This window comes from Corylus avellana, chromosome 2, assembly GCF_965113065.1.
Source record: "Corylus avellana chromosome 2, dhCorAvel1.hap1.2, whole genome shotgun sequence".
Lineage (NCBI taxonomy): Eukaryota > Viridiplantae > Streptophyta > Magnoliopsida > Fagales > Betulaceae > Corylus > Corylus avellana.
In genome coordinates, this window is record NC_142491.1 from 5,463,506 (window position 1) to 5,474,893 (window position 11,388).

At 33.5% G+C, this 11,388-nt stretch overlaps 1 protein-coding gene and 1 pseudogene across 4 annotated transcripts; both read right to left on the reverse strand.

Annotated features, from left to right (window-relative positions):
- Nucleotides 1-720: 720 nt before the first annotated feature.
- Nucleotides 721-4,624, reverse strand: LOC132173553 (phenylacetaldehyde reductase-like; annotated as a pseudogene).
- A 1,236-nt stretch (nucleotides 4,625-5,860) lies between these two features.
- On the reverse strand, nucleotides 5,861-10,123 carry LOC132185233 (phenylacetaldehyde reductase-like). 4 transcript variants are annotated; one of them, XM_059599036.2, is made up of 6 exons: nucleotides 10,006-10,123; nucleotides 9,153-9,322; nucleotides 7,837-8,028; nucleotides 7,027-7,189; nucleotides 6,257-6,443; nucleotides 5,861-6,074 (listed from the first exon to the last, which is right to left on the reverse strand). In XM_059599036.2, exons 1-6 carry the CDS (start codon nucleotides 10,121-10,123, stop codon nucleotides 5,933-5,935), a joined length of 972 nt encoding a protein of 323 aa, XP_059455019.2. In that variant the 3' UTR covers nucleotides 5,861-5,932. The 4 variants fall into 4 exon arrangements, with proteins under 4 accessions (XP_059455019.2, XP_088369130.1, XP_088369129.1 ...); XM_088513004.1 differs by having other exon boundaries at nucleotides 6,257-6,449; XM_088513003.1 differs by having other exon boundaries at nucleotides 6,257-6,464.
- Between the last annotated feature and the right edge of the window lie 1,265 nt (nucleotides 10,124-11,388).

Here is an 11,388-nt window from a genome sequence, read left to right on the forward strand (position 1 = left end):
ATAATAAATTTGATTATTTAATTAGTTTTGTAGTAAGCGTGTCAGTAACCTTTTGGCCGGTGCCCCTACTTTGCCTAACTATTGAATTGGGGAAGAAAAGCGGCTGTCACCTCAAGGGTTGGTCAGCTTGAATTGAGTAGGTCTTGGGTCAGGTTTGATCCAATGTCTTAAATCATCACTTTATCTAAAAAATTAAGTTAATAAAAAATAATAAATTTAATTATTTAATTAGTATTGTAGTACGTATTATTCAATAGTCAGGCAAAGTAGACCAGTGCCCCCACTTTGCCTGACTATTGAATTGGGGAAGAAAAGCGGCTGTCACCTCAAGGGTTGGTCAGCTTGAATTGAGTTGGTCTTGGGTCAGGTTTGGTCCAATGTCTTAACACATACTGTACTAATGACACTAGGTCCACAAGTTACATCATGTTTTTGCAGTGCATTTGTAGTTAGGCTGGTTGATTAATGTAATAGTGTTTGGAGTCATAACATACCACATTTCACAACATTTGGAGCACAAAGAGAGAGATGCGATTTCACATGTTGGAGCATATATTAAACAGAACACTCTATTCTTTTTGGCTTAAGTTTTATAGTAAGTGATTAATCAATCTTTTTTTTTTAGAATTAATATGGTTTTCACTCATCTAAACATTCATATTTGAAGGGAATACAGCTTGTTCACCATTATTTTCATCACTACCCGATCATTAACATCATTCAGAAACTGAGGAAGCCCTTCTACTTCAAGCTTTCAACAGTGTCCTTAAGGGTCACCTCCAAAGGAATGAAGTTGATACCCAAACTTTTTGCTTTCTCCTTGGATACCTGGTATCCTGCTATGGAAGGCTTGTCATCACATCTGCCATGTATGAGAACGACATGCAAACTTTCTCAAAATTTTGTGTAGTATCAGAAAGCAAGGTGACTAATTGAAAATCAATAATTTGAATCAAAACAGTATAGATGAATATTAAGTAATAAATGTAAGAAAAACTTGAAATGTAACGTCTTCCCTGCGATTCAAAATAAAGCAGCTCACTTGCAGTTTTGAGCAGCAATTGTAAATCATATTTCATGGATAACAAATATCATATTGCACAAAATCATAGAAGCTGAGTGGAAAAATGAAAAGAAATGCTATATAGAGTGTAAACGTGTAGTCTATAGACACAAATTTTGAAGTACTCATCAGGCAAAACCAGCACCCAAGAAGGTAATAAGGAGTAACATGGCCTTAAACATATAGTAAGGGATGAAAATCGATTATTTTTCATTCAACCACAGCAAGAAGTGGGACTCAGTGCTTGCAAATAATATTGACTTACTTTTCTGGATGGCAAAAAGTGGGGTACAGTTTATGCAAAAGCTTCATAACCTCAGAACAGTGTATAACGGTTTCAACTAAATAATATCTGCCTGTGGCTAAAGGAATTTCAAGTGCTTGAATATGTGCAATTGCAACATCTCTAATATCGACAAATCTAATATCGACAACTAAATAATATGCTCCTGCATGCAAAAAAGCCCCAACTGTCAAGAATTAGATAAAATGTTGTTGTCAGAAGAAAACTAGAATTTTACTCCCACTGAAGTCAAATATGCAGTCTTGCTAGTTTTTCATTTGTCCATTTAGTGATTCAACAAAAGCAGGTAATTAAATCCACTGTTTTGGCAGAAGCTAAGTGGGATAATGTGAGAGATTACTTGATAAGTAGTCATCATTAAGTACATCCCTATGCTGTATAGTGAGATTTAACTATTTCTTTCCCCTGAAATTAGGTTGCCTTTTTCCATAAAGAAAAGAGAAAGGCAATTTTTGTTTCTCTATTCTTTCTTTCTCTTAGGTAATGAAGATGGTAACTCATGATCATATATGAAAGATAGAGCAGAAAGGGAAACAAATCCAACTCACTTTATAAGCTGGAAGTGTAGAAGCCTGATAGATTAATGCCAAGTTGAAAAAAAATACTTGGATACGTTTATACCTACATTTCTTAAGATGCTCATGTTAAGAACTGAGCATCTAACCGGTAAATAAAATAGGAACTGGTTGCTAAAGAGTAAAGAGTACCATTTATAAGTTTCAGAATCTCCTCTGTGGTAAAATTAAGAGTTGGTTGTAGAAAAGCACCAGTCACAAACCCTGGATTTATTGAAACCAAGTCAATTTCGTTCTCTTTTGCAAATCTCCAAGCAGCTTCCTCAGCTAAAGTTTTTGAAACCAACTCTGAAATAGAAAAAGATAAAATGAAACAAATATAAGGTCTACATCTAATGAACATAGTTGATGCACATTAAGCTCTTCAAGTTTCCAATCAATCCAAGCCAAACTTTAGATTTGTACAACTTTATTATGACAAACTGTACCGTTGTCATTATCCATCTCCATCAACATGAATCAAATATCTAATGTACTTATTTAAAACTCAATAATAGTTTCGATCAAATTAACCAACTAAAGATTGCTCAATCTTATATTTAACATAGTGTAATTTCGAATATTAATGAAGGGTCAAGTAGTTTTTCATTATGAATGGATTTCTCCCACAGGAATCTAACTAGAAGAACCAAAACGAGGCATAGGAGCTGAACATGGTTATATGCTCACTAATCCTGTAGTTGAAAGCTACTTTGATTTTCCAACAGATGTAAAGATGGAAAAGCAAGATATGTTTTTAGGATCATCATTTAGACATAATTGGTGGCAGAATCTTCAAAAGCATAGTATACAAGATATTTTATAGTGATAAAGTAAGAAGAATAACTTGCAAAGAGATGACAAGTAATAAGAAGTTAACATAAGCACACACCTTCAATTTCTCACAAAAAAGTGCATCTGAAAACCAGGTCTCATCAACTACCACATCAAAGGTCAGAGGTTTTCCATTATATGTGACTGCAACCATGGAGGATGTTAAAATCACTCTCTTGACAGAAGGAACTTTTGCACATGATCTAAGAACATTAATTGTTCCCTTCACAGCTGGATCAATTAATTCAGCCTGAAATATGAAAACAGAAAGGGAAGTAGCTCTTAAGCTATCAAAAAGCTAATCATATTGCACAAAATTTGTATGAGAGGTCATGAACATAAAAATGGAAAAAAATAAAGATAAAGAAATACCAGTAAGCAAATACAGTGCTATAAGATTGGTGGAAAGATTGACAATGTATGACATCAAAAGAAAATGGAGTAAGGAGAAGTATATTGGATTAAACCTGTGGATCAGTGGCTGAAAGAAGTAGTGGAGATGCAGTATGAAAACACCTTCACATCCATCAACTGCAGAATCAAAAGATCCTTCTTCCAATAAATTAGCTTTGAACAAATGAAGTCTTTCCATAGCTCCATCAAATGCAAATAAGTGTTCTGTTTTCTTTGGATCATCTGTTTTATATATAAGCAGAACTACTGATAAATATAAAATTTTTAAAGTAAATAAAACTACTCATGCTACATCCAGCCTAAAAATCAAGATGTGGGTTGCAATCATAAAGAACATTGGATGTACTGATTTTGTAAGTGATAATTATATAAGGGAAAAAAATACGAGGGGATGAACATGAAGGTTAGAACAATTAATAAGTATTCATAAATACTAGGCCTATTCATGAATCTCCATTTGTGTCTCTTCTTATAAATTTTTATTAAAGCCATTTTTTTCTGATAGTAACTTATTGCAAAACTATGAACATGTAACATATGGTTGCATTCCAATACTATGATGGAAAAGTTTGAGGCTGCAAAAAGAGACTAGGCAATTTCCTGACTTAAATAAAAGATATATTGCAATTTGTATTGCTTTGATTTTGTGGTTATATATTTTTAACTAATGTCCTTTTATATCTTATGCAACTTCCATTATCAACTTGGTAAAAATTAGAAGGGAAAATTGTTAAATTGTTCTCTAGGGTTTGAGGTTGTGACAAATAACTCTATGTGCAAGAGTGTAACAAATAACTCCCTCCTTATAAATTAATTTTTCCGACTGGTCATTATGAAATTATAAATTTACCCTCAACAAATTGTAAAAAAATAAAAAGAAAAAAAAAATTGGCTGCTTGGGTGGTGGTTCTGCCACCCCAGATTCAACCGTTGGAGGTTGCCGAACCATTCCCGAGCTAGGCCAATTTTTTATTTGTGATTTTTTTAAAGTAAATTTGTAAATTCATAATGATCTTGTCAAAAAAAAAAAAAAAAAAAAACACTGAAATTGGTACGATAGAAAGAGTTATATGTTACATAGATATACCGAAAACCTTAAACTTTCGAGGACCAATTTAGCAATTTTCCCAAACCAAAACAAAAAAATCAGAGAATGTGTTTTCTTGATTTTTGCACCAAACAAGCCCTAACAAATGGTTTTAAAGAGCTAGCTCTTAAGGTTGACTGATTCCAAAGTTGATTAATTTTGGCCAGGAAAGTTTTATATACATCATACAACTACAAGTCTACAAAAAAAAAAAAAAACCACTCTTATACGAACTGAGGTAAGAACTGACTTGTATCCCTGACAGTGGCTTTGACTGTGTACCCACGTTGAAGCAAGAGCTTCACAAGCCATGAAGCTATATAAACGGACGCACCAGTCACACACACTACCTTCCCTGCTCCACTCATTCCTTCCCTCTGTCTCTCTCTCTCCCTCAAAGAGCTTGTTATTAGCTTAATAGCTTGTTCTTAGCTATAGTTTGTGCTTTAATGGTGGGAAATAAGGATTTGGTTGATTAAATTAATGTGCATGATGTGGTCACCTCAGCTTGTCTTAAACTACTTTAAAATGTTTAATTTATACAACTCATTGGCCTTTTTTATTTTATTTTATTTATTGTTTTGCTTGAATGTCACGACATTCAAGCAGGATCGGAGCTCCGACCCTCTTTCGTCTCCTGCTCGAATTTCACGGATTTTATTATTTTTTATTGCTTAGTCAATTAGTTGTGAATTGTTAATAATAGTTTTTTCAACAAATTTAACATGTTCGTGTGTCTAGCAATACAGCCGAACTTAGAGAACAAAGGAATCTGCAGGCCAGGTCAATTCTACCAAAAAGAAAAGGGTCAAACTTGTAACCACCGCTCATCCCAAGATGAGTGCTACACATGCTCCAAATGTTCATTTTTAATATTTGTATTTTTGCTTGTTATTTGTTAAACCGGAAGCTGATGGAGAATTCAAGCTCGCTAAACCTTGCTAATCATAGCTTGGAATAACCATTTAATGGGTGAATTATATAGCCATGCAGCCACACCCTGCCTGAAATGAGGCTTAGCAAGGCTGTCATTGAAGGGATCCAAAATACTCCTAGGATGTTTATAAAAGTACAAAGACACCTTGAATTTGGACGGGGTATTTTGAAAATTTCACTTCCTCTATTAGGTCCTAACGCTGAATTTTGACGGGATGGTTGACATTGTAAACTTTTGAAAAATACCGTTATTGACATTTTTAAAGTTTGAGAGTATGATGGCAAAAGTGATGAAAGATCAGGGGTAGCAAGTGGAATTTTTCTTCTTATTAAACTTTGATATGAATTACTTTCCCCAACACAAGTTATACTTTACCAGAATCTGAGAGTTTCTGATTGTTCATCTCATGTTTCTAGCAGGGGTGTCCTAAGGTCCCAACAAAAAGATGACCATAAAGGCCACCTCTCAACTTGAAACTGTCAAGAGTGTCAGAAACCTTTTGAATTGAGGAGGAAAAGCACAAAGAGAAATCATACACTGTATGGAAGATGCAGTTTCACGTGTTGGGGCATTTATTAAATAGAACACATTGTTCTTTCTTTGCTTAGGTTTTAGAATAACTGATTAATCAAACTTTTATTTAGAATTAATATGGTTTTCACTCATCTTGACATTTATATTTAAAGGGAACACAGTTTGTTCACAATTATTTGCATCACTACCCTATCATTAACATCATTCAGAAACTGAGGAAGCCATTCTCCTTTAAGCTTTCAACAGTGTCCCTAAGAGTCACCTCCAGAGGAATGAAGTTGATACCCAAACTTTTTGCTTTCTCCTTGGATACCTGGTATCCTGGCATGGAAGGCGTGTCATCACATCTGCCATGAATGAGAAAGACATGCAAACTTTCTCAGAATTTTGTGTAGTATCAGAAAAATACCCAAGAAAACAATAAGAAGTAACATGGCCTTAAACATAGAGTAAGAGATGAAAATTGACTATTGTTCATTCAACCACATCAAGAAGTGGCACTCAGTACTTGCAAATAATAATGACTTACTTTTCAGGAAGGCGCAAAGTGGGGTACAGTTTATGCAAAATCTTGATAGCCTCAGAACTGTGTACAACGGTTTTAACTAAACAATATCTGCCTGTGGCTGAAGGAACTTCAAGTGCTTGAATATGAGCATTTGCAACATCTCTAATATCAACAAATTTATAGAATGAATTGGGAAATGTTTGAGCTCCTGCATGCAGAAAATCCTCAACTATCAAGAATTAGATACATTGGTGTTGCAGACGAAAATTAGAATTTTACACCCACTAAAGTCTAAGACTCTGCAGTTTTGCTAGTTTTCATTTTTCCATTTAGTGATTCACCAAAAGCAGGTAATTAACTCCACTTTTTGGCAGAAGCTAAGTGCATCATTAAGTAGTCATCATTAAGTACATCCCTCAGCTGTGTAATGAGATTAAATATTTCTTTCCTCTGAAAATAGGTTCCCCTCAATTGGAAGCCTTTTCCAGAAAGCAAAGAGAAAAACAATTTTTGTTTCTTCTTTCTTTCTTTCTTTCTTTTAGGTAATGAAGATAGTAGTAACTCATGTTCATACATGAAATATCGAGCCGAAAGGGTAACAAATCCAACTCACTCTATCAGCTGGAAGTGTAGAAGCCTGATAGACTAATGCCAAGTAGAAAAAAATTACTTGGATACGTTTATACATACATTTCTTAAGATGCTCATGTTAAGGTGGTTCTGAATTTCTGGTATATGCTTTTCTAACTGGTAAATAAAATAGGAACTAGTTGCTCAAGTGTAAAGAGTACCATCTATAAGTTTCAGAATCTCCTCCATGGTAAGATTAAGAATTGGTTGTAAGAAAGGACCAATTGCAAACCCTGGATTTATTGTAACCAGGTCAATTTCGTTCTCTTTTGCAAATCTCCAAGCAGCTTCCTCAGCTAAAGTTTTTGAAACCATATACCAATTCTGAAATAGAAAAAAGATAAAATGAAACAAATATAATGCTTACATCTAATTAACATAGTTGATGTATATTAAGCTCTTCAAGTTTCCAATCAATCCAAGTCACTCTTGGTACAGATTAGTACAACTTTATTATGACAAACTGTACCATTATCATTACCCATCTCCATCGACATGAATCAAATATTTGATGTATTTATTTCAAACTTAGTAATAGTTTCAATCAAATTAACCAAAAAGGAATCTAGCTTGAAGAACCAAAAAGAGGCATAGGAGCTGAACATGGTTATATGCTCACTGATTCTGTAGTTGAAAGCTACTTTGTTTTCCAACTGATGTAAAGATGAAAAAGCAAGATAACAATACAAATATCTTAAACAAGAGGCATAACAACTTCAGAGCCAAGAAAAAAAAAAAAAAAAAAAAAGAATGTTAGATGGATTCAGAATTAAAGGAGGACTCTTGTTTTGTACTGTTGGATCCGGTGCACCAGCGGACATGTCAAACTAAAATGGCATTACTTATACTCTTATATTTGTAGGATCAGTATTTATACATAAATGGTAGCAGAATCTTCAAAAGCATAGTATATAAAATACTTTATAGTGATAAAGTAAGAAGAGTAATAAGAAGTTAACATAAGCACACACCTTCAATTTCTCACAAAAAAGTGCATCTGAAAACCAGGTCTCATCAACTACCACATCCAAAGTCAGTGGTTTTCCATTATATGCGACTGCAGCCAAAGAGGATGTTACAATCACTCTCTTGACTGAAGGAACTTTTGCACATGATCTAAGAACGTTAATTGTTCCCTTCACTGCTGGATCAATTAATTCGGCCTGAAATATGAAAGCAGAAAGGGAAGTGAGCTATCAAAAAGCCAATCATATTGCAAAAAATTTTGTTTGAATTATAACAGTGCTGTGTGCAGTGGAACTTCAGTCTTGTACTTTCATGTTTCAGACAAACCAACTAGTAGTTGAAATTACAGCAACACTTTGAAAAGCTGCAATTGTAGAAAATTATGATCAATTTATTCTTTCTTGTTTCTTTTTGTTAAATTATCATTTGTTTTAAAAGCTTAAGTTGACAGTAATTAATCATTTAATTAATATTCTAATACTCCTCCTTATGTATAGGCTCAAACTCTTTCTCAATAAGTAAGTCACAACATGTGAAATATTTAATTAAAATTGGGATATACTATAAAGTCAAGTTTCAAACTCATGATCTCTACTCTTATACCATATTAAGACACTAATTTTTTCAAAAGCTTAAGTTGATAGGAAATAGAGAATTTAATCATTTAATTAATATTTGAACACTTTCATAGCTAAAAGTAGGGCACTGATATCACCTATTGATCAATCTATAAATGGCAATAGTATTAGAACATGGATGTCAATGTTTGAAACCTGTGATACCCCATAAAGTTAATCCCATATTAAGTGGATGGATTGTAAAGGTGTTATATGGGTGTTAAGTCTCATATTGGTTATTTAATAGTTGAAATTGAGTTAATGAGCGACTTCATCGAATTTTCAATTGTAACATTAACTTATCTTTTTGAAGTAATAGTATAGATATGGCTAGAACTCCCCTAGGTCATGAAAAATGGTATCCGAGCTAACCTAGTACACTATGTGGCACTAGAGCATTATAGCGTGATGTAGGTCTTGACAAGAACATCAAGGATTTAAGTGAATGTTGCGTAAGTGTTAATGTGACATCCCATAAAGTTAGTCTTATATTGGAAAAATAAATTGCTCACATGAAGTGCATGGATTATAAAGGAGTTTGTGAGTGTTAAATCTTACAATTTAAACAAGTGAAAATAAAAATGGACAAAAATAAAGAAAAAGAAATACCAGTAAGCAAGTACAGTGCTATAAGATTGGTGGAAAGATGGACAGTGTATGACATCAAAAGTACATGGAGTAAAGAGAAGTATATTGGATTAAACCTGTGGATCAGTGGATGAAAATAGTACAGGAGATGCTGTATGAAAAACACCTTCACATCCATCAACTGCAGAATCAAAAGATCCCTCTTCCACTAAATCAGCTTTGAACAAATGAAGTCTTTCCTTAGCTCCATCAAGGGCAAGTAAGTGTTCTGTTTTCTTTGAATCATCTGTTTCATATATATAAAAATATGCTAAAATTTTTTAGGTAAATAAAACTACTCATGCTACATCCATAAGGAAATATAAATAAATAACTAAAACCTACCCAAACTAAAAGTCAAAATGTGAAACCTGGCTTGCAACATAAAGAACAATGAATGTACTGCATTTGAAACTAATAATTAAATGGGAATCTACAATTGTAATATTGATAGGTCTCCATTTCATGACATAGTATATCTCATTTAGCCCATCAAAGCCCTTCCTGAGGTTGACTCTTAACCAGGAAAACGGTGGTTTGGACTATCTTAACCATTGTTTCTTGGTGACTAGGATAATGGTCTTAGTGCAATTTAAATAAAACTGTGCTTGCCTAAGATATAGATTTAATGCTCCATCAAGTGAAAGTAAATGCTCTGTTTTCTTTGGATCATCAATGGAATATATATACACAGAAATACCAAATGGAACGCTAAATTTATTAATATTATCAAGTACTGCATGGCAAACAAACGTGAGAAAAAATAAAAAAATAAAAAATAATTACAACAAAAATGCATAAACATGGACAAACAACTCAAAACATTCACAAAAAGGTACGTTATGGCAAAGAATGATCAAACCCAGAATTCAGATTACTACAAAACATTGTCTGATACCATTAAAAAGGAAAGGGGGAGAGAGCACTAACTTGGGTCACGAACTGTAGCTTTGACTGTATACCCACGTTGAAGAAGGAGCTTCACCACCCATGAAGCTATGTGGCCTGAAGCTCCAGTCACGCACACCACCTTCTCTGCTCCACTCATCCTCTCTCTCTCTCTCTCTCACTCTCTGTCTCCCTCTCTCTCTCTCTCTGCTTGACTTATAGCAGTTAACGCTTTTCTAGTACTTTGAATTATATTTTACATGTTCATTTTTCTGTACAACTTTGTTGACTTAATGTTGGCGTACATTCTTTTCAACCTAAAACGTCTGCATATGGACCTAAACACCACTTTTGGCATGGAATTTTCAATCTTTGAGTGCTTCCTGTTGTTTTCTTGGGACCGGGTTGTTGGATATGCTTGTCAGTTGCTATCTGTGTTCGCCATCAATGTCTATTTTCTTACAGTGAAGACTTAACAGAGCATTTTTTTAGTAGTAAGTGTTGGGAGCTAAAAAAAAAAAAAAAAAAGCTAAATGTAGCAACACTTTTCAAGTGAGCTATTTTATTTTTCATTGTTTCTCTCACCTATTGTCTCTTTTTCCAAATATTTTCTTACTTTTTCTCTGCATGTTCTCTTTTTCCCAAAACTTTCCCATTTTTCCTCTCACATGTTCTCTTTTTCCCAAAACTTTTATTGCTTTTAATAATATTTTAATAGAATAGATAAAAATATAGTTAATCGGAAGTAGAGACATTTAAAAATGGCTTAGCTAAACTAGATAAAGTGAGTTTTGAGAAGCCATTTTACATAAAAATATGGCTCCTCCATTGGGAATGCCTAAGTGATTAAATTTACATCTTCCTATCAATTTAAGCTTTTGAGACAATTGGTAATTTAATATGGTATCAGAGTCAAAGGTTATGGGATCAAACCCTGACTCCATCAAATCACCCCATTTAAATTAAATATTCTACGTGTTAGGCCTCACCTATTAAAAGAGAGTTTGAGCTCACACGTGAGAGGGAATGTTAAAGTAATAATTAAGTGATTAAATTTACTTCTTCCTATCAATTTAAGCTTTTGGGACAATTGGTAATTTAACAATAAGAACCTTCCAGAAAGAAATGAAAAGAGAAAAGCTTTTGTTTTAATTAAACTTTGATATGAATTACTTCCATCATCACAAGTTATACCTTATCAAAATTTGAGAGTTTCTAATTGTTCATCTCAGAATAAGTGAGGCTTAATACATGAAATATTTGAATGAAGATGTGACATGAATGACAGAGACAAGGTTTGAACACACGATCTCTGCTTTGATACTATGTTAAATCATCACTTTATCCAAAAAATTAAGCTAATAGAAAATTATGAATTTGATCATTTAATTAGTATTATAGTAAGAATGTCATTTTGTACTAATG

What these genes read in the sequence shown, in the direction of transcription:
- LOC132185233 (XM_088513003.1), bottom strand. Translation starts at nt 10,123, where the DNA reads ATGAGTGGAGCAGAGAAGGTGGTGTGCGTGACTGGAGCTTCAGGCCAC. An exon ending in GATTCTGAAACTTATAGATG is followed by an intron (nt 6,465 to 7,026) that starts GTACTCTTTACA and finishes AATTCTTGATAG; the next exon opens with TTGAGGATTTTCTGCATGCA. An exon ending in ACTTTGCGCCTTCCTGAAAA is followed by an intron (nt 6,075 to 6,256) that starts GTAAGTCATTAT and finishes CATTCATGGCAG; the next exon opens with ATGTGATGACACGCCTTCCA.